The following is a 25,037-nucleotide window of genomic DNA, read 5'->3' as shown; positions in this document are numbered from 1 at the left end:
TTGCATATGAGTGGGTGCAATTTACACATCTTGCCAGATTCAGCGGTCTCTGTATTAGAGTGTGCGCTAGGACGTCGCTCTCGTTTGTTCACCACACGGTTGTCTAATGGTTATGCAGGGCAACCACTGAGAGGTGTGAGTCGACTTGATCCAGACATGAACAAAGATCATCACTAGCCTTTGGCAGGTTTCAGGCGATCAGGAACTTTGCAGTGGGCATGGAGATTATCGTGCTTATTTACATCGATTTAGACACGACGAGTCCCCATGCTGCCCAAAATGTCTTAACGTGACTGAGAATCCGGAGCATGTCATATTTGATTGCCCCAGGGTCACCGCGCACCGAACAAGAATGGAGGCGGTCGTAGACAGGTGCTTAACACCCGAAAGCATTGTGGAGTTCATGCTGGAGTCAACGGATGCTTGAAACCAGGTTGTAAAGGAACTGCAAGCTATTCACCAACACCTTAGGCAGAAAGAACTACGACTAAAACAAGGAAGGGAGAGAACCGTAATGAGTCGCTGTTAAAAGCTGATCCAGCCTCGCAACGCATTACTTTATTAAGGTCCCGTGCGAAGATTTTGACCCCGGACCCGCAATTTCTCTCTATGGCTCTGGCCACTCGCTTAAATCCTCACCAGCTTCCTTGGCAAATCATTTTTATCATATCTGAGTTCCATCCTGGATGGTTCCGCTACAGCAGCCACAACCTTGATAGTTACGACGTGATCCTACAATTCTAAACTTTATATTTCGATCCTCTTTCCACTTTGACCCTATTCAACTCTTCCTCATCTACTGATTTTATCTACCGCACTGGTTCGTATAGCAATAGTTTTAAGCACTGATTACGTTTCTTGCTTTCTCCTTCTTCTTCTGGGGATAATGTATAATTCGATTTTCTCTGTCTATTGTCTACTTTTATGAATAAATAAAAAACTTTTGTAAGGTTTTGCTTAGATTGGATCCACGTGCAGATTTAGCAATATTCGCTGGGAAAAGCGAGGAAGGAACCTCGCGAGATTTCAGCCGGCTAGTGTACAGGGAGGACGATTGCTTTTAACCCCATGTTAAAACATGGGGTTGTTACCTATCTAGAAGCTAAGACTTGGCGTGTAAATGGTGTGGCATTTATACCCATTTATAATGGTACTTAGCATATGAACTAGTCCGAGTTGCCTTATCATGTTGATAGCTTTCCTTATGCCAAGAAGAGAATCTTAATATGTGAAAAGATGTCGACTTTTAGAACTAGAAGGTCATGTTCAACATTATGACCTGCCCCCTGGCGTACTGGGAGCTTGCAATTTAATGGTCTACACGAAGACTTTGCCGGAGAATCAGGCGGTGATGAAGAAGAGGATCGCCAGTCATTTTTGGTCCCGGTACGATCTGGGAAAACAGAGAGAGAGAGAGAGAGTCCAAGGGGGTTTAACATGAGTACCTGTCTCGTGGACTTAATCCCATGGTCTTCTTAAGACACGAATTAATTTTGTGACCACAATCAGAGCCCCGCCGGAGCAAGCTACGACGGTACCAGTCTATACCAAGTGCATGGCTCAGCATTCATACTGGCGGATGCAAGACCTACCTAAATCTCTACCGAACTAAGGAGTACGGCACCCGTGTTGCTGAGACCCGAAAGTTGAACGCAACCACAACCCTCATGAAGCTCCCACTAGGGGACCAACCGCAAACAACCGAGTTGAACGCACATACGACAGGAACTCTCCTGAAGTATGTGAGTCCAAGGGCTATCCCGGTTCCCATGGTACCAGTATACCCCTGGTAAGGTTTCGTGACGATTGCCACTTCAGATGAGTCCCCGTGCAGACTCGGGTAATTAGACCTTTGGAGCATTCGCCTACTGCATCACGGCCGGCAAGCCAATGCGATACGGCGTCTCCCGGTGCCACCACTGTGGAAATTCTCCTCGCCCACTTGGTTTTGGTTCAGCCGAGATCTGGGACAGCAAGAAGTAGTTTATCAGAAAGGACAGGAAAATCTGATAGCTGCAGAGCACCTTTTCAAGATAATGGTTGGAGTCTTATCCAGTCCGGCCAACTTATGGTTTTTGCTCTGTTAAATGGACATTGCGGCTATTCTTGACTTCATGAGACTCCTTTGCATCTTTGTGCGTCTGAATCCATTCAACCCAATGTATTTAATTCGGTTTTGATTACAGCAAGAGAGCAAGTTTAGTAGAAATCAAACTTCACATAAAATATTACACAATGTAACCACTTTAGCAATCGCAAATGTAAAAATCTAGTTCTTCCTGAAAGTAGCAGACGGAAGTAACATTTTTCTTGAATTTTTGAATGAATTTTTCATGAAATTGTTATTGCATTCTATAGAAATAAATGGTCTCGCCTAAATTATATGAAGAAAAGCCTTTCACTTAACTGGATTACGGAACGAGTATAAACTTTCATTGAACAGCATAAATTGAAAAACAATAACATAATCAACATTCACCAATGCAATAAGAGCTGCATACCACGTGCAGCCATTAGAAAAATGGCGCTCAATCAACTTTTATTTAATTTCCTGTACCCATGCCTAGTTAACATCAACATTTCCACATTTTACAGAATTTCATTGAAACACATCCCATGCAGGTATCTTCCCTATCTGATCCGAGATGATGTGTTTTGAGTGGAAAGTGAAAACTCATTAAACTTGTTAATTTCGGACCGCCATACTCCTCCCAGCTTGGTAGCTGGCGGACAGAGCAAGTTTTCCCGGGAAAAATGCTTTTCTTCAATAGAAACAAACACAGTTTTGTTATCATCCTCATTTGTCATTTCTTAAGCTCATGAATGAGGGTAACAATGACTACTTTGAACCGCAGATCTCACATATAAATTTCTACCAAGCTCACTTTCACCTGACTCAGGTGCAGAACATAATTAACTATTAAAATTTGCATTTTACTATTATATTACGAAATACATATTGTCTTTGTTTGGTATGTGTTTTTATTACCGTTTTTTTACATAACTTTTACAGAGTGTACATTGTCTCCGTTTGTAAGTGGCTCATCTTCCGAGAAGATTCCATTTGTTTTCTTACCATTGAGGGGTCAGATCATTCACCCTAGCAGAGAGATTAATTTTCCAGGTAAGATAATTGTTTATAAAAAGACCACGAATGATCTTTGGAAAGTAAGAGCGTATGTACGAGCTTATATAATTTTTTTGAAATTTTTCAGGTGTAAGGACGCCGGTTTGTGCCGTCACAAGTGCACAATATCTCACCCAAAAAGGATGGTCAGACCTAAGAAACCCTCTGGATACTGATGTGCCTTTTAGATTATTTCGGGATGAGGGTCGAACTTTCTTACAGGTATAGTAAACAAATAATAGCAGTAATAAGAACAAATTTCCAATGCCTAAGTGCGAAGGAGGTATTTCCTTTAGCTGTTGCGTAGAGAAGGTCTGAAGTACCATAAAAATGTCAATTCAAAACCAAAGTGTATACTGAATCCTAAACCCACGTAGATATAATAAGAACCCCATCAAACCACCTCATGGAAATACTACCCTGTGAAAACAAGGGATTTGAAGGTTTGGACGATTATCGGATCCGTAGAATTTAAAATTTTAAGACAGTCCGAATTTTTGGCATAATTTTTTTTAAAACCAATTCGGAAATTTCAACAATTTTTTTCATATTTTGAAAAATTTGATCTGCCAAACCTCCTTTTTATTATTATTTTTGTGTAAAACAAAACCTTATTAAAATCGGTTTACTCTCTGTCTGTCTGTCCTTTTTTTTGTCAAGAGGAGGAAATCTTCAAAAGACACTGGTCTGAACACACCAACGTGTGGGACTTTTACCGACTAAAACCACCCCCGACTCCCTCCCTGCAATTTGGACAGTCGGATGAGGTCTTCAATTTAAACCTGTGCAGGTAGTGGCAATATCCTCCATGCCCCGTAAGAAACTGGATGAGATTATAATTAATCTCACCGTGTCGTCTCTCCAACCAATCCTCGATGGCAGGAATGAGTCAGTGAGTCCACCGACCCAAACGTTCCCACCGCTCTTCCCATCTATTTATGGATCTCTCCCTCTCAGCGTTGTTCGTCTGCGATAAGGGAGAGATCGGCTTCGCATTGTATATGTTTGCCATGTCATCAGCCAAGATGTTAATCGGCATCATTCCAGAGATGACGAATGCTGCATCATCTGAGACAGTCCTGAATTCAGAGCATACCCTCAGGGCTGTCCTCCTGTAGACTGAACTCAGTTTGGTAGCGTTCCCTGACATCTGCAACGCCTCCCTCCAAAGTGGGATTGCAGAGAGCATGATCGAGGTCACCACCCTGGCTATAAGCAACCTAGAGGTATGCCGTGGCCCTCCCACGTTCGGCATCATCCTCGCCAGGGCCATAATAGCAGTGAATGATTTATCGCAAATATACTGCACGTGTTGCTTATAGCTGAGCTTCCTGTCTATCACAACCCCCAAGTATTTGATGGTCGGCTTGGAAGTGATGATATAATTCCCGATTCCAATACAGGCGTAATTTCTCTTCCGGCACTTAGTGATGAAACAACGTACTCCTGGGGTCCGTCATCAGTGTCATACCAGAGCCTCCTTTCAGTTAAATAACTGCCGTCGATAGCAGCGAGATAAGGGGAATACAAACCTTCGCTAGAGGCCGAATTGAATGCATTTTCCACATCCAGGGTTCCATGCAATACTTGCTGGTACTACCCTTTCCGTGAATTGCATCTTCGGCTAAGCCAGTAACCAATTTGATGGCATCAATGGTTGATCTGGCTTTACGGAACTCATACTGCCGATCTGAAAGGTCGCCTTGGCTCTCAACAACCGGGAGTAATCTATTATAGATTACCCGCTCTAGCATTTTCCCCACAGTGTCCAGTGTCCCCATACATGCAAAAGTGGGGTGAAAAACTTTTTTCATCAAATATAGTCATGTGGGGTATCAAATAAAAGTCTTGGTTAGTACTTTTCAAATCCGGTCTTAATTTTGACATTTGTTGGAAAGGTGGGGAGTGCGGGGGGCTGAAAGTGATCATTTCTTTAAGGGAGCCATTCTCAGAAACTACTCAACCCAAAAATCTGAAAAAAAATCAGGAGGCTGCCACTATATGGGTCTTGGGCTCCGAAATACCTTCCATACCGATATCTGTTCAAATAAAGTTAATAGTATATTACTATAATTTTTATTAATTCGCTGCAAAATCCCCCTTAAGTTCATCCTAACACCACGAAATTTTGCAGTAATGTAGGCTATAATGTAGAGCATAGCTTATCATGTTTCGTACCTGAAGCGTCCAGCTTCCGGTTTCCCGACTTGTTTAAGGTTTTGGTTACAAAACAAGACCGGTTCAAGCGTCTTTTTTTTTTGTAAGGAGATGGAAATCTTCAGGATTTCAGGATTTTTACCCACTAAAACCACCTTCCGCTCCCCCTGGATCGTGGAACCACCAAAAGGTATTACATCACAGAGCGGAGCTAGCTCACTTTAGCAATTTCTCCTGTCTTCTATGCACGACGTTCGTAACCGCGCCTTCCTCACATCTTCCGCTTTTCGCAGTTTGCTCTGGATTGATGCGATCATCAGTTGATCGTATCCCAATCCTCCTGCAATGTTAGCATTCTACCCACCGGTATCAGTGCTTCATCATAGGTTTTCTCTGGGCTTTTCTTGTCCCTGAATCTCGGAGAGTGAAAGAATGCTCTGGGTCCTTCGGGACTCCCTCGCAGTTTGGACAATTGGGTGAATTGTCCAATTTGATCCAGTAGACGTACTGGCAATATTCTCCATACCCCGTCAGAAACTGGATGAAATTATAATTAATCCCCACAGCTACTTCTTTTATGGCGAGCTTGTATCGGCTCGGAGCTTTGTTGTCACCTATTCTGGTGCAGATCTACCACAGCTCGTCCGTGGTTACTGCACGAATTGTCGTCACATTCAGAAATTTCTTCTTGCTGGGGGAATAACCCCTGGATAATTTTCAACAAGAGGGTAGGGCACATGGTCTGCCGGTGTTTGCGAGTTACCTTGTAATCATATTCCTTTTGTCCCTGATCGCTTCTAGCTACCGCCCTCTGAACCGTTCGTCTGGCTCGGTGACAGGCTGATCGAAAGCTGCCCAATTCATTATTGCACCAATAGTTGGGTCTTCTACTGGGTAATAAGCATTCCCTCTTGAATTGTGTGACATAGAGAGCTCTCTCCGTAGGACCGTCTGCCTTAGTAGGTTGGCCTATCCACACTCCCAAGAAGTTTTCCACGTTTAATGCGTTGGCGGACCATCCTGATACCCTTCTCGGCTTTAGATATCCTGTTTCCCTGGCCTGTCACTCCTCAGTTCAAAGATGATTGCCTGGTGATCGCTGCCGAAGGTCATCTTTGAAGTGAGGAGTCGGCCTATCTGTCACACGTACTTTTCTCAGAAACGGGTATACCAACTGACGTGTAAACTCCCATACATGTAGTAAGTTATATCTTTCTACATTAAGTTTAAGGGGGAGGGGATCCTCATACATACAAAAGGGAGGTGTCAATTTTTTTCCCCTAATATAGTCATATTGAGTATCAAATGTTGTTGTTGTTGTTTTTTGCTTATCCTCTGTGACCCCGACAGGATAACAGTCCAAACAGGGTCTGATACTACCCACGAAGTACACCGACAGGACTGATGGCAGACACTTAGCTTATGTTGCCAGAAATAACACTATCGTTTATGACCAAAAACAGCCAAACACAAATTTATGAACTTTTATTAATTTATTAACCGTATCAAAGCCTGCCTAAACAAACTGGACACGTACTTTTTAGTCGTTAACGACTAACGCCGAGAGGTAATGATAGATCATTGCATGAAACAAGAAAAAGGATTGCAGGAAATGCCGTACCGCGAAGAAACTGAAACGATATGTATTATCATCTGAGTCGAACCTTCTTCAAGAAGTATAAAAGGTCATCAATCATGGAAAGATCTCTATCCAAACAGATTATTATTATTATTCTGTTAAGGGAAAGTCGCACCGCTCCTTGAAGAACTATTGTGCCCCTTTTACTGGTTATAGTGTACCTATTGATCATAGTATCTCAAGCAGGCCTATAACCGTGAGGAACTTTAGTATGTTCCCTACTTCCAGATCTTTCAGCTTTGCATCTGGTATTAAGTGTTCTCCCAGGTGCCCCGAATAAGCACCGTGGACTGCTCCATCCCTGGTAGGCCCGCCCAGTATAGTTCCCTCAACTCTCTCTTCATTTCTTAGATTCATAGCCATGAAACCGTTTCCGATTCCGCAGAAGGGTTCTGGCCCGTGTAAAGGCGTCCCTGCTCCCTTCTTGGCTAGTTCGTCCGCTACCTCATTGCCTTCCAACCCAGCATGGTCTGGAACCCAAAGTATCGCGTAGCCTCCGGTTGTATTATAGGTAAAGCAGTGTGAATGTTAATGAAAAATGGTCCTTTGACACGTGATTTCACCAAAAAATCAAACTCCAACTCCATATTAGTGTTCCAGAATTGCCTTCAGAATATCCACAAGCGAGGGGTAGACCAAACTAGAGCCTAGAACCTTACGGGCATCTACATGGGCGAGTTCAGTTAATGGGTGAATATTTGAAGACTTAAAAAGGGAATCACAAGCAAGGGCATGAATTTTGCCCACTAGGTGTAGTTTGTTTAAATTATTTACCAGTATGGACAGAGTCTATAATGGTAGCAACCTTCTCCTCACCTATCCTGAAAGCCTGAAGCACGGCAAAAAGCTCAACCGCCAAAATCGAACTGACATCCGAGGAAAAACGTGAAACTTGCGTCCCATCCGGACCAAATGAAAGGTCTCGATTTGATTTTCGACGCCAGTCTTGACTTTTTACATTTGTTGAAAGGCTAGGAGTGCGGAGGGTGAAAATTGATGATTTCTTTAACGAATCCATTATCAGAAACTACCCAACTATACTACTATATAACTATTCGTTCAAGCTAGATATTTGCTAAGACAATTTTAATATTGAATAAAAGGTGAAAAAAAATTCTGATTGCCGTTTCTACGCATTAACAAACAGGACAGCTATGATACTTCCAGGAAGACAATATTTTTATAATAACACGTCTTCAGCCTAAGGGCTTCATACAAAAGTTTACATACTTTATACTGTCAATTGGTGTTTGGTCATGTTAAAAATTAGACCGGAATCCTTGATGGGCAACAAACACTGCAATGCTGCAACAAATAGAGAAAACTTTTCTCTAAATATAATCGCAACGACACCTTTCCTTGATGTTTGAATAAAACATCCTTTCAACCGGGTTTATCCAGTACCGCAGAATTTTCATTCAGAACCTACCTCCCCCGTATGTTCGTATGTGTGAATGGGAGAGAGTCCCAACCCTCTGAGTGTTTACACTTTAGTAGTGCATTGTGCTTGGTACCCCCGTCTAACAGAATGCCCAGATTCGTGAGTATGTACCAAAGGATTTCCATTAGCGAACGTGATACTATCCACTAGACCGAAGCCGGGAAGTGGGCAAGATGGATATGTATCCCCTGGTAATCCTTCTATTTTGAACGTATGCCTAACTAGTGAGTTATGGTCAGTCGAAATACCCACAATACTTCTGTATGATTTCTTGCTTTCCGACAGGATAAACTTTGCAATATATTGCACTAAGATGCAATGTGGTCAGGATTGCGCTTGCGTGTTCGACATTTCTGAACGATTTCTGAGATGATCAAAGGAGCTGCTCAACGCCGCTCATCAGTCTTGGATTTGGATCGCATATATTTAGGACGATAGAGAGAAAATTTGGGCCCGTGATGAAAATTATGGGAAAGAAACAGGCCTGGGGTGAAAATTACGCTGACCCGAATATTATCCCTTTTTTTGATAGATTTTTATATTCCAGGCCCACGAAATACTCCGCGTACCTTTCCACATCGTCTCATCAGGCCTTCTATATTGAGTTTTTGGATAGGTCATGGACGTTTTTTTCAAATTTTTATACAATGTATCTATGTAGTTTATGATCTACTCCCTTTGCTCAACAAGCTCCTCAGTACTTCTACACTCAAAATCAACTAGTCTCGGTATGAAGAACTCGTCCATCCAAGGTGTCGACATTGAACGAAACGTCAATCAGAAGAAATGGAAATGTTCAATTACTCTTAAATTACTACATCCTACCTACTGTGCGCATTCCCTTATCATTTCGCACACACTCTCATAAATAAGGTGATTCAATCGCCCTTTATCGAGCTCAATGGGCCTCCGGTCTAAGCAGCGTCCTTCAGGCCGAAATACAATTTTTGAACTTGATAAACCAATTTTGGGCAGTTGGGCAAGGTATAGAGAGCAGGTTTTCATTTAACGGATACGGCGTTAGCATCTTCTCGCCCATGTGCCGCTCAATCAGCCTCTCCAGATATTTTGACGCGAATGACATTAAGCTAAGAAGAACTCCAGACATTCTTCAGATTTGAATAGTAATCCTTCCCAGGGTTTAGTATGAGAAATACCCCAAACTTCTATTAAGGAGTGGACACAAAGCACAAAGCAAGACTCGCCATAAAGGCGGGACAGCACAAATACGAACACAAATATCCAAAAGGATCGGGATTCGAACCCGGGGCAACGAGGTCGAGAAGCTGACATGCAACCATATCGACCACCGCACCCGTCGTTATAATAATACTATGTATGCTATGCAAAAGAGCATTTGGAAACATAATGAATCACTTCTGACCTAATTTTTGATAAATGAAACACTAGGTCAACAACAAGACACTATTTTCAACTCTACGAGCAAGACGACTACATTTCTACCACATCGCGTTCTGGTACTTCGTGTATTCCTTATTTCGCTACTCCACATTCCAATATCACGTGCAATTACTCCAGCATGCATGCTGATTAGCCTTCAGCCCCATAAAAAATCGCTATCTTTTCAATTCTATTAAACAACTAATTATCCTAGGAATCAAGTTGAAAAGACAACGTTCGTTCCAAGGATTTCACTTTTCATTCATTCCCTTTCACTTCTATAGCCAGTTTAGAGGCCCTCGTATGCGATTACTACTCTCTCTAAATGATCGAGTGGCTCTGGTATGCATCCATTTTTTTACGTCCCTAGCCTATTAAATATCGTTAAGCTACCCCTGGTGATGGAGTAGCTTTCTTCTAAGACGCGCTTCAGTGCTCTACGCAGGAGAGAGATTCTGGAAAAACTAAGAACTATTCTTAGAACGACATATGCTGGCGCCAAACGTCACATGCTGCACCGAGATAAAATCCCAGAGTATTTTGACGACAGTACCGAACGAAATGTTGCCTGACGCATTAACAGCACTAAGTCCGCTTTCGCTGCCCTGTTTAAAATCTGGAAATGCAATTATGTCAACACTAAGATTAAGTTAAGACTGTTCTGTGCTAATGTTTGTCCTGCGCTGCGTAGTACATTATCTCTGTTACCTAAAATCTCCAAAGCTTTCGTCAATACTTATCTACGTCATATCATCGTAGTACGCTGGCCTGACATTATCTCAAACGAAGAAGTTGGTCGACACACAGGTCTGCCACTAGTATGCACTATGATCAGAAAACGGAAATGGCAGTGGATAGGTCACACATTAAGGAAGGGCGAGAATCGTATTGCGGGCTACGCCATGCAGTGGAATCCACTCTCCCAAGATGGTCGCGCCAAGGACACTTTTCGCTGAACAGGGGGTGCTAAAGCGCATTTCAGGTAACCGCGAATGATGATACATAAGTGTGGTTGACGTGCTATACCCCACCAAGGGCTGAATTGCAACCATATATATCAGGTTCGGATTAAAAGCACGGGTTCATACTTTTTTTTTATACTAGCCAAAGGCTATTTACTTTCAAAAATAATGAAACTAGTTATCATCTCAAAGATACCATCTAATGATATTAAAAGAATGAGATTATGAGGGTCAGGATTCCAATACAAATATTCTTCCTCCGTTACTCGGTACCTCCTAGCCTCGATCAGCACTTATTTCAACGCGATTGTCGGGGCACTCTAACGCGGCGCAATTCTGAATGAAGAACTATGCCCATATACAGATCAGATACCTTTACGTTGGTATATGTGTTGATCAGAAGATAGGTCATGCATAAAGAAAGGGCAACAACTCATTTATTGGTTCAAAAATGCCTGGCAAATGGATTGCCCTAAAAACAGATTGCCCATCTTTCTTTTGGTGGTATCTTCTCGTGGTCTAAAATTTGGTATCTTGTCACAAAGAACAACTAGCTCTTAATATGCTCTTCTGGCAACTTTCACGCCATAATTTAGTTATTTATGCATTTATTATTATCATTACAGTGGTTGGGCGAATCCGATCTTCGACACAAGATGCAAGGAAGACTCATCTTGGTACATATGATGTGCCGAGATATGGCAGCTCCTCATGCCGCTCACACTGGACCAGGTCACTTAGGACTAACTCCAAAAAACCTGTTCACACCTTGCGTTGCATTCCGAGTAAACGGAAGTCCTGTAAGGTATCTTAATAGTGAGTACAGCCAACTTCCTTTTGTCTGAAATTTAGTCAAGTGCGTATCTATACCACTTTTCAGACGTTCCTGAAGTACTTTTCCAATCTGAAAACTCCAACCTATCCGCACCACCTGAAGGTTTCCACACCAAAGAATACATTGTTATTGGAATATGCAGCCTTATCCTTGGGCTCATCTACATAGCATCAGTATTTCTGTACCTCCACGTTAAAAAGCGGAAAACACAATTGGCCGAAGCGAATAACGCCAAGCATGGACCAGATTCCAAGAATCCAAAAAATGATCAAATCACGTATGGAGTACCCTTTTCAAGGACAGAAAGTTTCTACAGTGGAATAACGGAAGCTCGAAACAGTCAACGTTCAAACAGGAGTCAAATTCTTGGAGGAGGGAATGGCATGGGCAACGACGAAATGGGTATTGTGAAAAACAATCCTCTCCTACGACATTTCACAAGTTTGAGTGATAATTCAGGATTCGTAAGTGATCGATCGAATTCAAACTCCGAATGTGATGATGGTAAAAAAAGCGACAGGACTAAAAATGTAAGATGTTTTCAGATATATGGGAAGTTATGCTGGAATTTTTTTTTATTCAAGTTGCAGACCTCAGCAATTGTCCATCCTTCTGGCGATAATAAAAGCAACGGCAAAGACAAAAGCAACTCCCCAGATTTATCGTCTGGAAACCAAGAAAATGAATGCCTTCCAGAAGCCAATGTATCGATAACCGAAGAGGCGAGTCAAGACGATAAGCTCGATACTATGAAAGCAATCGTTAATGGTACTGTCAGGAAAAAGTTATATTTTAACCCAGCCTATTTTGAGCCACATTTATTGATGGTAAGTCGACTTTCGATTCTAATGTTGTGATAGATATAAGTCACACACTTTTCTCCTGCAGTCTCCGCCGCCAGCAGCCATCGAATTTTTAACAAAAATTCGTGAAGTCATAGCCATTGCAAAATACAAAATGGCCAGCAAGCGATACCAACCATCATTAAACATAATTCCAGAGGAGCACCAAGGAAGCAATTCAGATCTTTGTGCGAAACCTATGTCTCCTCAAACGGGAACCATGTCAGTTAAGACTGAAAATTCTGGTCGTCTTGTATGCTCTGGATGTCCAGGCTGTAGTGTCAACCCTGAAACACCAACAAAATGCGACAACTGTGGCGACAAACACGAAAGCATACAGAAATGGCTGGAAGGAGTTCCTTTCAACGAAAGCAGCAACGATCTCACAACTGGAGGATGTAACTCTAGCGATAAAAGGATTGATAAAATTGAGGAAGTTAGTGAGAAGGAAACAATTGACTCTCCGCAACCTAAAAAGAAGGTGCCACCTCCGCTACCGCTCACTGCTCCGAAAATTATTTCCCACTCACTCAAACCACATGTTCAGAAAAGTCCTGCTGTTACTACGGAAGGACCTATTTATGTAAAAAGTTCTAGTGTTCGAGGAAGTCAATCGGGATCACCGGTTTCACCATCAAAACGCGATGATGATCCTTATAGTTTCAGAAAGACTGGTGGCAGTGAGATTTACAACAATCCTAAGTTCTTGGAATCACCTCAACTCTCGGTCCGAAGCAGAACGTCTTCATCAAAACGATCAAGATCATCAAAGAAAAAAGTCGAAGTCCTGGATCAATACTCAAATCCAGGAAAGGATAGACATTATGAAATGCTGAAAAGCATACAAAATATGCCTGATATGGTCTACGAAGCACTGGCTAAAGATTATTCCATAAGGAATTTTCCTGCTTCGGAAAAAACTACAGCACAGCAATATAACATCCCTACGCCTGATTACGATGGTACTTTCAGTAAGAAAATGAAGGACATTTATAATAATAGTACCGGAAGTGGTCCGTTTGTTCCAACACCGGATTACAGCACTATGAGCAGACGGTCGCTTCGTCAATATCAGCCAGATTCTCCCATCTACAGAAGAAGATCGCCTCAATACTTGATTGTTGACTATGAAACTGACAGTCTTGAAAGGGGGTCGTCTTTGAAAAAAGGATGTAATTCCTCATCGCCTCATTCAAACAACAGTTCGGATATCAGCTCGCAACCTAGTCCAAGCTTGAGCACAGCGTTGCCGTTAGAGGAGGAAGTTGAAGTCCATCACACTGTCTATGATAAAGTAGAAGGATTTCGAAAGGATGGTGATACGAAGAAGATGATCGCTAGTGAATACGAGCAATATTCTCGACAAAGAAAGGATTCAGTACCAAAGATCAAATACGATACACCATTTCGAGGCAGTATGACTATTGAGGTAGCCCATGACCCGCATAGTGATGAAGTGTCCACAGATAGTGATCAATTTGAACCGGACACCCTCGATCGAAAGCCGAAGAAACAACATTCAGGAAGCTTCCGAAGCCTCAATGCCTGGACTGAATATCTAAGTAAGTCACAGAGCTTCGTCAACAGCAACGATAAAGTAAGTTACTCTTCCCTGGAAAACATGACGTCCTTGCCTGATTTTACTACTAAATCATCCAGCAATGAGCAGCTTGTTTTACGATCAAGTAGCTCCTTCCGAAGTAGCTCCGGCCAACTTTGGGATTCAGTGAAAACCGGAAAAACAGATGATCATCACCTTACAAAGCAAAACTTTGGTAGTCTCCGTGAAATCTACCAATCTAAAGTCCAGCTGCAATCAAATAGACCGCAGTCGCTCAAAATGGACTTTAACGAACCAGGGCGTCTGTTGACCTTGGACGCCAAGCATACCAAGCGTCAACGAAAAATAGTTAGTGATCGGCTTAAGAAGCTCATACCTCCCGATGTAATCCCTGCGGATAATAATAATTTTTACGATATTCCTCGTAGTCCTAAAAAGGTGGACACTTTAATGCGAAAAAACTTGGAGGGTTGGAACACGAGTGATTCCAGTGGAGACATGAATTCAAAAAGAACCAACCGTGAAGATACTCCTTCCCCTGAACAAACAGACACCATTAGCGATCATAGTGAATCGACTGAAATCACTGGGGTTTCAGATACCCAAATAAATTCGGATAAGATGAATACATCGAGGAAACCGAAGGTCTCTTCTTCACAATACTCTGGAGGCGATAGGATCCTTCAGATCGACTACAGTGCCATGTACAATCAGCAAAAGCCGGAAAAACAACCGAGCTTAAGCAGTAGCAATTCTTTTATATCTGTTAAGATTGGAAATGACAAGTCATACCAAACTTATCACTTCAATAGTATCAACAGCAATATTTATTCAGTGCCGGACACAATTGTTGAGAATAATCAAGTCATGGCGAATGAAGACCATCGGGACTCCAGCAGTCGCAGCACTGAATCTCCGATAATCGATCGTGATTCCTCTCTGAATATACAAAGCGTGTATAGAGTTGAGGTTCCGCATCCCTCTAACGGAATGCAAATCGCAATGGGACTGCGCGATCGAGCGAAAAAATCCAAAGATTTGAAAAATGCCTGGAAGAAATTCGTTAGCATGGCTACCGGGGGAAAGTTCAATGGTCCCGATTCGTTGGGTAAAGACGGACCAAAAGACTGCGAAGATCCATACGATCATAAGTCAGTTTTCTCTGAGTATATAGATCGCGATCGTGATGAAGGAATTTCATCTTTGGTTCATGAAAATACTAATACCAGTACAATAGGGATTAAGCGATCTAGAACCTCAGGAGGAAGCCTGGATAATCTACGCAAAACGTCTTACCAAAGTAAATTTGGAATTACACGATCACATTCAACCGCGCAGGATTCATATAGAATATTTATGAGACAGGGTAGCAGTGGAGGGCACTATAGGCAGGAAATGGATAGCGGCTATATAAGCGGTGATGAATGTAGACCATATACGGAGCATATCTATGAAAGGCATAGTTTAGGAGTCTTACCATCGGATAGTAGCTCTGATGGTATAAACATTATTAACACTAATCCAGAAACAACGAGTGATATGCAGGGTCGACAGCTTTTGGCACGTCGACGACCTCAGACCCCGAAAACCAAGAAACACTGTAGTATGCGACAACAAGTGCCTACAACTGTTGTTAAAAGTAACGATAATAACATACAAGTTGATCTGAAGAGTCCAATCGAGGTTAGCGTTTATTCGAGTGATGATGAACCTTATATGAGTCCTACCTCGTTTAGTGATTCAGACGATGGAGGGAATACTGAAGATATGTGCGAATCAGGAGCGGAGAGCATCGAAACGCATTCAGTTTTATTTAAAAATATTCGATATAATCAGAGACCGAATGAGTCCCATTGAAATTAAGCGAAAGTTGAGGCAGAAATTATTTAGTTAGTTTGATACAGCGCATCAATTGAAATATTGCTGATATCTCTTGGTTTCGTTCGATGGCGTTAATACTGCTTGGGTGCTAACTCATTACATCATCATCATCAACGGTGCAACAACCGGTATGCGGTCTAGGTCTACCTTAATAAGGAATTCCAGACATCCCGGTTTTGCGCCGAGGTCCACCAATGCGATATCCTTAAAAGCTGTCTGGCGTCCTGACCTACGCCATCGCTCCATCTTAGGCAGGGTCTACCTCGTCTTCTTTTTCTACCATAGGTATTGCCCTTATAGACTCTCCGGGCTGGATCACCCTCATTACAGCTCATTCAAAAGTCAGTAAGTTATGTTGGATGAAACAGATATGGAGGCATCAAAAAATTGCGGAACTTTTGGCATATAGACCGGGAACCTATTAGACGCTGTCTCACCTCTGCCTTGGGAACAGCGTGACCAAAGTGACCGCAAGGTGTTTTTGTTCCCTTATATATGTAAATTCATAAACAAGACCGCCTAGTAAAATTCAGGCCTAAGCCGGCCGAAGCAGACCTAAATTTTGTTTGCCCTGGCCGAAATCGCAAATAGTCTATTTCTGGAAAATTGGATGCTGGCCCAAAACAAGAGGATCCGTGCACCAAAAGCAGTGGAAGAAAGTTTCTTCCCAACTGGTACGGTCTGTAATCAAGTGAATGGCGGACTCAGGACTCTCTCAATTCGTAAACCAAATGTTAACAGATGTTTACTACCGTGTTGTTCCCGACGACACTTAGTGAAGCAGCACCTAATAAGTGTCCATTGCACTGGGTATACCAGAATTTTGTTTTGAGACTGAAGTCATCATTTCAAAAGTCACATCTTCAACGACTGATCCCTTATTATATGTACATAATATTTGGTGAAACCATTTTCAATTTTAATCACCCCATTTTATTTCACAAATGCTCACTCAATTTAAAGTTGTTTAAATATGAAACTGAATCAACTTTGTTTGCAATATATTTATCAACGGCTGTAATGAAACAAACAGCAATATTAATATTAATTTTGAAAAGCAACGTTACTACGTACCGTGCAATATTTAATTGTATCTGTAGAATACTAAAATATCTAGCAATATGAATCCCAAGCATAGCGAACCAAATTGTTGGTGCAATGATTTTTTTTTATAAAACCTTAGTTTAACGAGTCGTTTTACAAAAGTTAATATATTACAAAAAAACATATTTATTTTATTTAAATTAAGCATTTAGTCTTAAGGAAAAACAAATGTGATATTAAGTGGCCGGAAGTGCAATAATAATATTTTTAAAAAATATAACGGATGGCAATAAATCGTGTATTTAAATAATTATAATAATATATTTTACGAATGTTAACGAAGAAATTCATAACTCCAAAATGTAGTTGAAGTTGCAATATTTACAGAAATCCTAGTAATCTTGTTTGCCAGTTTAGCTTTAATTCTAGAATGTAAACTTGAAAGCGAATGAATCCTATTAAAAATATCATAATAAACCCACTGAAATGAAATCCTAATAATGACCTCATTTTCAGCCATAAAAGTCTGTAGTATAATGTTAATAAATAGGCACAATATTTTAGACATGGATCCCCAAATTGCTGCTGATATCTTTTTTTCTAGGTTGTATCTTTGTCCAATTGAGGCTAAACCTTATCGCTAAAATCATACAAAACTAAATCTTATAAACCCTCTTGCCACATTTTCATTGGTTTTACTAATATATCTCATTTTCTATTTCGCATTTATATCCTCAAATTCCATTCCAATTTTAAGCTTGATGAACCCACTTGCCCTACTTCAGTTATGAATTTCGATAATTTTAGTTATAATTTTAAAAAATGTTGCAATAATTAACAAACGAAAGAAGTGCAATGCTTTTGAAACTAATATGCAATAATAGAATTACCCTAGAATTAGATGATAATTTAAAATCGAGCAATATTGTAATATACATAGATGCGGATCGTTTATATTTTTACGAAGAAAAGCACAAACTTAGATAGCTAAACACGGCTGTAATTCCAAATAAATCGAAAAATATCACTAAAAACAAAACAAAATAAATTTAGTCTAATTTTTGTTAGTTGTTTTAATAAAAAAATCTAATAGAAAATTAAGTTAGCTCAATGTATATTTAATAAGATTTAATTATCGCTAAGCTTCGCATGTACCTGTAAATTGTTTTCGTTTACTATTTTCTAGAGAAAATACATCATTTGAATATATATTTAATAAAATCAATTTTTATATTTATCTAGAACACTAAAACACATTTTAAATAGGCATTTAAATTGTAAATCTATTAATTTGAAAATGTTAAATATTAAAATTCAAATATGCCCACTCATTCACAGGCAAATAATAGTTAGACATAAATAGTTTCGATAGGAAATGTAATAAATGCTAAAATAAACGAAATTATGACATACTCATATCTCCTACCGCTAAGGACTTTTAAAGAAAATACTAGAAAAATCAGAAGTAACCACTTTTATATATTTCATTTGTACATAGTCGAATCATATTTCCCTACCTTGATGTCATTGATTACTCATAATTTTATTTATTTTCGTTATTTATTTGGTGTTGGGATTTTACAATATTTGGGAAAATCATGACGACTAGTTGTATATTTAAGAAATAGAAAATGATGTAAAATGATAAGTTGTGCAATTTTTTTTAATAAATAATTGAATAAAGAGATTTTTAAAAAACCATATGTAATATTTTTCTTTTTTCCACTTTTTTTTAATTATTTAATTAATTTAATTTCAAGTGAAACTAGAATAAATCCATCAAATCTTAGGAACTCCTTATAACAAGCTTAAATACTTGTGGGGATCAAATGACCATCCCGAACATACTTTTATCAACCAAGACGCGGCACCACAGAAATACACATTGATGCCCCAAAGTATTCCCTGCTTGTCGTAAAAGGTGACCAAAAGGGATATATATCTGTCTATTAGCAACCTGTAAATTTCGAAACTATATTGCTACCAAAACATCAACAAGTCGGGGAACCAGTTTTGCAGTCAATTACTAAAAATTATAGTATAATAAAATATCAGATGGAAGGAATTTCGAGACCTAGGCACCGAACAGTGGCGTTCACAGTTCCCACCAAATTTGGTGGAAATATAACCGTTTCCGAAAAAAATTAGTGTGGCAGACAAACAGATAGACAGACAGAAAAACGGACAGAGTAGTTGCCAAATCTCCCACCAGGCGCGACCCCAGGCGACGGATAGGGGCATACCCATTGATATGTAAATATGCTTTCATGCACTTCTATATTCTGACTGTATGTGGGCTAGTGTTTGCTCATCTCTAGCACACGGACCAAAATAACTATGGGAAGGATACCCAGAAAATAAAACCAACGTGGGCGAATTGAGAAGGAGCAAAATTACGGTGTTCGAGCTGCTCAAGTATTAGGTTGTTGCATATGAAACGACCGATTTGGTACTAAAATTTGAAACGACTGTAAAGCTTACAAAAATTTATTTAATTAATCAAAATAGGTGCCAGTCAATTCAAAACACTTCTCCCAACGAGATACAAGAGCATGTATGCCAGTTTCGTAGAAGTCAAATTTTCAGGGGTTGATAAACTCGTCGAAGGCAATTTTGATGACCTCTTCATTCCTCAATTGTTATTTCGCCAAAAAATGATCCAAATGCCTATAAAAATGGTAGTTGGTTGGCGAAAGGTCCGGTGAATATGGTGGATGAGGCAGAGTCTCATACTGCAATTCGTTCAACTTTTGAACCGTTGTTCTGGATTCATGAGGTCGTGCATTGTCGTGAAGGAGTATCACATTACCTCTGTTGACTAGTCTCGGCCGTTGAATACTCAATTTTTTTTTCCTCGTGTTTAGCACAATATTTCTGTGCATTTATCGTTTCTCCAGGTGCCAAGAAAGAATAGTGGATAACTCCAACAGTAGACCACCAGATAGTCACCATTACCTTCGGCACCAGCTCGGTTTCGGCATATGCTTCGGTGACTCATCAGCATCTAGCCATTGTGCTGATCGGCGACGATTGTCGTATAATATCCATTTTTCATCAGATGTCACTATTCTGTGCAAAAAGGGATCGCTTCTGTTGCGGGAGAGTGAAGAACTGCAAATTTCCATTCGAAGCGCTATGTTTTGCTCCATAAGGTCTTGCGGAACCCATTTGTCGAACTTTTTCACCTTTCCAAGTTGTTGCAAGTGCCGGGAAACTGTCGAGTAGTGTACTCCCAGTTTCTCTGCAATGTCTCTCACAGACTGACGTGTGTCGGATTCGACTAGCAAACGCAGCTCGTCGTTGTCAATCGATGGTCCTGGATGTCCACGTGGCTCACTTTGATGGTTTTACGTCACCTGACAGGAATTTTTCAAACCACCGCCGTGTGGTTCGTTCGCTTACCGTATCAGCTCCAAATGCGCTGTTATTTCTCCTGGTCGCCTCTGCTGCTTTATGACCGAGTTTGAACTCATACAGAAAAGTATACGTTATTGCCTCTTTTCCATCCTTTTTTCCTTTTTATTCACTGTTATCACAACGATGGTCAAAACTGAAAAGACTTCTTGATTAAATATAGGAGTATTTATATTTCATTATCCGACACCAACAGCGTCAACTGGTTTTGGTTTGATGCAGCAAAATCGCAACTAACTTCACTTGATTGCCAAATCGACCATTTCATATACAACACCCTAATAGTTAGAGCGTTGGGCTATTTTAGCGGAAGGTCGCGGCTCAAATCTCACAGGTGGCAGAAGGATTTGGTATCGTAACTGGATGTCGGCTACCAGTCGACTCAATTGTAAATGAGTACCTTAGTCAAATCAGGTCAATTATTAATCTTGGGCACAATGCTGACCACATTTCCTCCTCCGGTCACGGTCTTGAATGAAGTGCTCTAACACAGTTCAACGCCCTGATCCAATATGGATTGTTGCAGGGGCTCGGAATCCCAGTACCGACGACTATTGGAACTACCTTTCATGTTGCTAGGGACTAAAATAGTTGAGCTGTCCGAATTCATCAAGGACAAAGACAACGCCCACCAAGTCATTAAGAACATGGTGAGAGCCATCTGGGTACTTTAATAGGTCGCAGGAAGAAGAAAGAAGATCTGAGGAAAAGCCGAAAATCCCTGCCCCAACACTGCCACAGGCGACCCAGGTGACACTAAAGCACAAAGTCATCGACCTCCGATCAAGTAAGAGAGTCCGAGATAAAGAGGGGAAATCTTTAGCGAATCAATAGACTAGGTTGTTGTTTAGGATATGCGGGATCCTAAGTCCCCATCCACATGATGGTGGACCGGACTAAATGAGGAGCAACTTACTCCCACGTTTTTTAGTCCATGGATCCCTAGTTTGGAGCGTAGCACCTCAAGCATTAAAAATTGAAAAAATCAAAAATGACTGACGGTTTCGTCCAGGGCAGAGGCAACTCACGCTACTCCCAGGGCAGAGGTGAGGCAGCGTCTGATGAGTTGCCTCTGCCCTGGACGAAACCGTCAGTCATTTTTGATTTTTTCAACGAATTAATAGACGCCAAAAAGGGACAAGTCGGGAAACCGGAAGCTCAGCGCTTCAGGTATGAAAGGTTTTGTGTATTTCCTTTATAAAGAGATTTGAGTGTGCATTTGTCCCATTAACATGTAGCACGTAAAATATGCATATATTATGTGAAAATAGCCATTTTCAAGTGATATTGACATAAATAGTATTGAATTTGCAGAGGAGCGACAGCTTTGACCTAGCATAACTTTGTTAGTAATAGTGTGATTTTCAAATTTGGCAGGATTATGCTCTATGCTGTAGCCTACATTGCTGCAAAATTTCGTGATTCTAGAGGGAACTTAAGGGGGTTTTCCTGTCAATTACTAAAAAATCTAGTAATGTACTATTATTAACTTTATTTGAACAGGTATCGGTATGCAGGATATTTCGGAGCCTAGGCACCATATAGTGGCAGCCCCTGATTTTTTTCAGATTTTTCGGTTGGGTAGTTTCTGGGAATGGGTTCGTTACAAAAATGACCACTTTCAACCCCCGCACTCCCCCAGCTTTTCAACAAATGTCAAAACTAAGACCGGCTTCGAAAAGTACTAACTGAGACCTTTAATTTGATACCCCACGTGACTATATTTGATGAAAAAAAAATGTACACTCCCCTTTTGCATGTATGGGGACCCCTCCTTAAATTCGACGTAAACAGATGTAACTCACTATATGCGTGAGTGTTTACAGTTCCCACCTTTCTACCACATTTGGTGCCAATTGCTATAACCGTCTCCGAGAAAAATTCGTGTGACAGACAGACAGACAGACAGATAGTAAACCGATTTTAATAAGGTTTTGTGGTTACACAAAACCTTAAAAAAAGGCATCTTGACCAGTCGAGCAAACTGAACTAAAAGTTCAGAAGAAGGAAAACTTGTGCCCAAAGTGGGAATACTAGTTAGCGAAGCCAAATCCAAGGAAAGTAAAAACGATGGAGGTCGTAAACGAAAAAAGAACAAGAAAGCAAAGTTGTGAATTCGCCCAGAGGCAATTGTAATTGGACACTTCCCCAACGCATGTACCAGCGGCATCGGCCCGATCGATGCCGAAGGTGTGGGGAGAAAGGACATATTCAAAAAAAGTTGACTGACGGTTTTGTCCAGGGCAGAAGCAACTCGTCGGACGCTGCCTCACCTCTGCCCTGGGAGCAGCGTGACCGAAAGTAACGACAGATGGTAATCGCTTCTATTATATATAATCGCAAACACGACATGAATGCAAATTATATTGAAGCAAAATCCGACGTTAGTTCAGACCTAAACCAGGCTGAAGTAAATTTTTTGTTGAGGGTGCTGGGAGTCCTGAGTCCGCATTCACTTGATGATGGACTGGACTACTTGGGAAGCAATTTACTTCCTCCCTGAGGTGAGGCAGCGTCTGACAAGCTGCCTCTGCCCTGCAAGTCAGCTTTTTTTTATAAACTTGTCAGCTTTTTTTTATAAACTTGGTTGTTTAACCCTAAAAAGAAGAAACCGTGGACCACAAGAGAGGAACTAAGTTGCTTCCCAAGTGGTCTGGCCCGTCATCAAGTGAATGCAGAATCAGGACTCCCAGCATCTTCAACAAAATAAGGGTATATTGTCAAGGAGTGCAACGGGGACCCCAAATACATTTCGTGCGAAGGAAGAAAGCGACGGGATAACTGGCATATTGCTGGAAGTGGTAAATACCCGGAATTTAGGAAGGCGTTAACTGCAGTGAAAAAATTAGGTTAATGCAAATAAACCCCAATCATTGCAGGGTGGCACAGGATTTGCTTGCGCAGACCAGTTAAGAATCTGCGGCAGAGATTGTCATCATAAGTGAACGAGGGGACGAGGTCCAAGGGTGATAGCCGGTGACTTTAATGCGTGGGACAGCAAAGAGACTAACGCAAAGAGGCCGTGCTTATTAGGAGCATGCGGTCAGTGGTCAACGAAGGTGGTGTAAACACCTATCGGAAAAGGAGATCTGGTTCAATTGTAGACCTTACTTTGGTCAGCCCTGCGCTAGCACGTAATATGTCCTGGCAAGTTAGCGGAGACTTCACGTGCAGCGACCACCAGGCAATCAACTTTGAATTAAGGACGGGGCCACAGGGCAGGAGACCCGCACCCCGGAAAGAACGCCAGAATGATCTGCAAAAGCGATGGATGCGCAAACATTCATGGAGGTGTGGCTAGACCTGCCTAGTAAAGCAGGCACACAATGCATCTCTAAAGCATGTGACGCGTCGATGCTCATTTCCCACGAGAATACACAATTATTGGTGGAATAGTAAACTGGCCACCCTTCGATCGATTTGACACCGAGCGATAAATCAGCACCCGTTACGAGTCCATGTCTCATCTCATCAAGCACTGATTATATTCACCGTCGAGCATAGAAAGAGCTAGAGTAATTAGTAACTGTATGGTACAAGGAGGTATAGAATTTGACTCTACCCATTTTTTTTCTTAAATTTAACTTTAAATTCTTACCAAAAGAAACAGCAACTTTGTGCTCATTTAGAAGATGAAGAAACAAATGTCTAAAAAGGTATTTTGATCAATAATTGATTATCCTACTGTTCAAATCTCCCGCTTTTCATTGCGTAGTCGCGACAGTACCCTGCGTCAGCGCTGACTTAACAAAGTCAAAATGAATTTCAAGCGGCAATTCAGCAGGACATCATTCTTCTGAACCAAACGTATGCAAATTTACAGCAGTCCTCTAACTACATCAACGCTTGACGTCCATCAATATAATTTTGACGCTCTCTTCGCTTTGTTCTTTTTCTTTCGTAGCGTGTTTTTTTTTCTCTCACCGGGCTTTGTGCGGGCAATAAAATTAATTAATACTAATCTTTCGTTTTTTTATATCATCTCGTTATCGTCCAACCGTGAGTTTGGTTTGAAAGTCTTAAGAAGCTCGGTCCCAGTATTCTTCTAAGAACGCGTTTTTCGAACATTTCTTTGAAGCGTTCCTCGAATACCTACCTTTTATTATTTTATGTTTTATGATTTAAAATATATTTTCAAATGAATTCCAGTTAATTTCTTCAATTTGAACCCACTTCTCTTCCTCTTCTGTGACCCCGCAAAACTCCCTAACAAAGGGCATCTCCTAATAGAATGGCCTGAGGATGCCAAGGCAGAGTAGAAACCTCGGAGGCCACGCCTAACAACACATCTGAGGCAAGAGAAGTATCGATTAAGGATGCGATACGTCGTGGATCTTCCCTTTCGATCGCGGTCTCTGGGCTCAAATTTTACGGCTCCACCGTACGGTTGAGCCGTTATTTTCTTCATTTTCACCTTCTAATTTAGCTCGCCTGTTGATTATTCGATAGGTGCACCCGAAATCCTGTGTTGTTGATTTTCCATAATCCGGTGGACCCACGCATCAGTAAAAGACACATGAATTTTGATATAAGACACGTGAGGGGTAGAAGTGTTCAAAGGACCCTCCTCCCGAGCCTGGCTAGCATAGAGGCATACAGGCACGTACCGATGGAAGACTTCGATGGAGCTTCCGTATTTACTTGCGGAAATTCACGGTCAATTTCGCCATCTTTTTAGTTTTCTGAGATATCCTGAAATTATCAAATTCCTCCCCGCCAAATAAAAAAAGCCC

General features: G+C 41.1%; 1 protein-coding gene across 1 annotated transcript in view; it reads left to right on the top strand.

Moving 5' to 3' along the window:
* The window catches only part of LOC119647077, a 160,654-nt gene extending 144,617 nt beyond the window's left edge, over positions 1–16,037 (top strand). The window contains exons 8-12 of the mRNA XM_038047834.1: positions 3,014–3,124; positions 3,216–3,349; positions 11,354–11,543; positions 11,608–12,389; positions 12,451–16,037. Of these exons, the coding sequence (XP_037903762.1) occupies positions 3,014–3,124; positions 3,216–3,349; positions 11,354–11,543; positions 11,608–12,389; positions 12,451–15,822 (4,589 nt within the window). The 3' untranslated portion in view covers positions 15,823–16,037. The remainder of the gene's footprint in view (positions 1–3,013; positions 3,125–3,215; positions 3,350–11,353; positions 11,544–11,607; positions 12,390–12,450) is intronic.
* Positions 16,038–25,037: the final 9,000 nt, after the last annotated feature.

This window comes from Hermetia illucens, chromosome 1 (assembly GCF_905115235.1).
Source record: "Hermetia illucens chromosome 1, iHerIll2.2.curated.20191125, whole genome shotgun sequence".
NCBI classification, from domain to species: Eukaryota; Metazoa; Arthropoda; class Insecta; order Diptera; family Stratiomyidae; genus Hermetia; species Hermetia illucens.
This window is presented reverse-complemented; position numbering and strand designations above follow the sequence as displayed.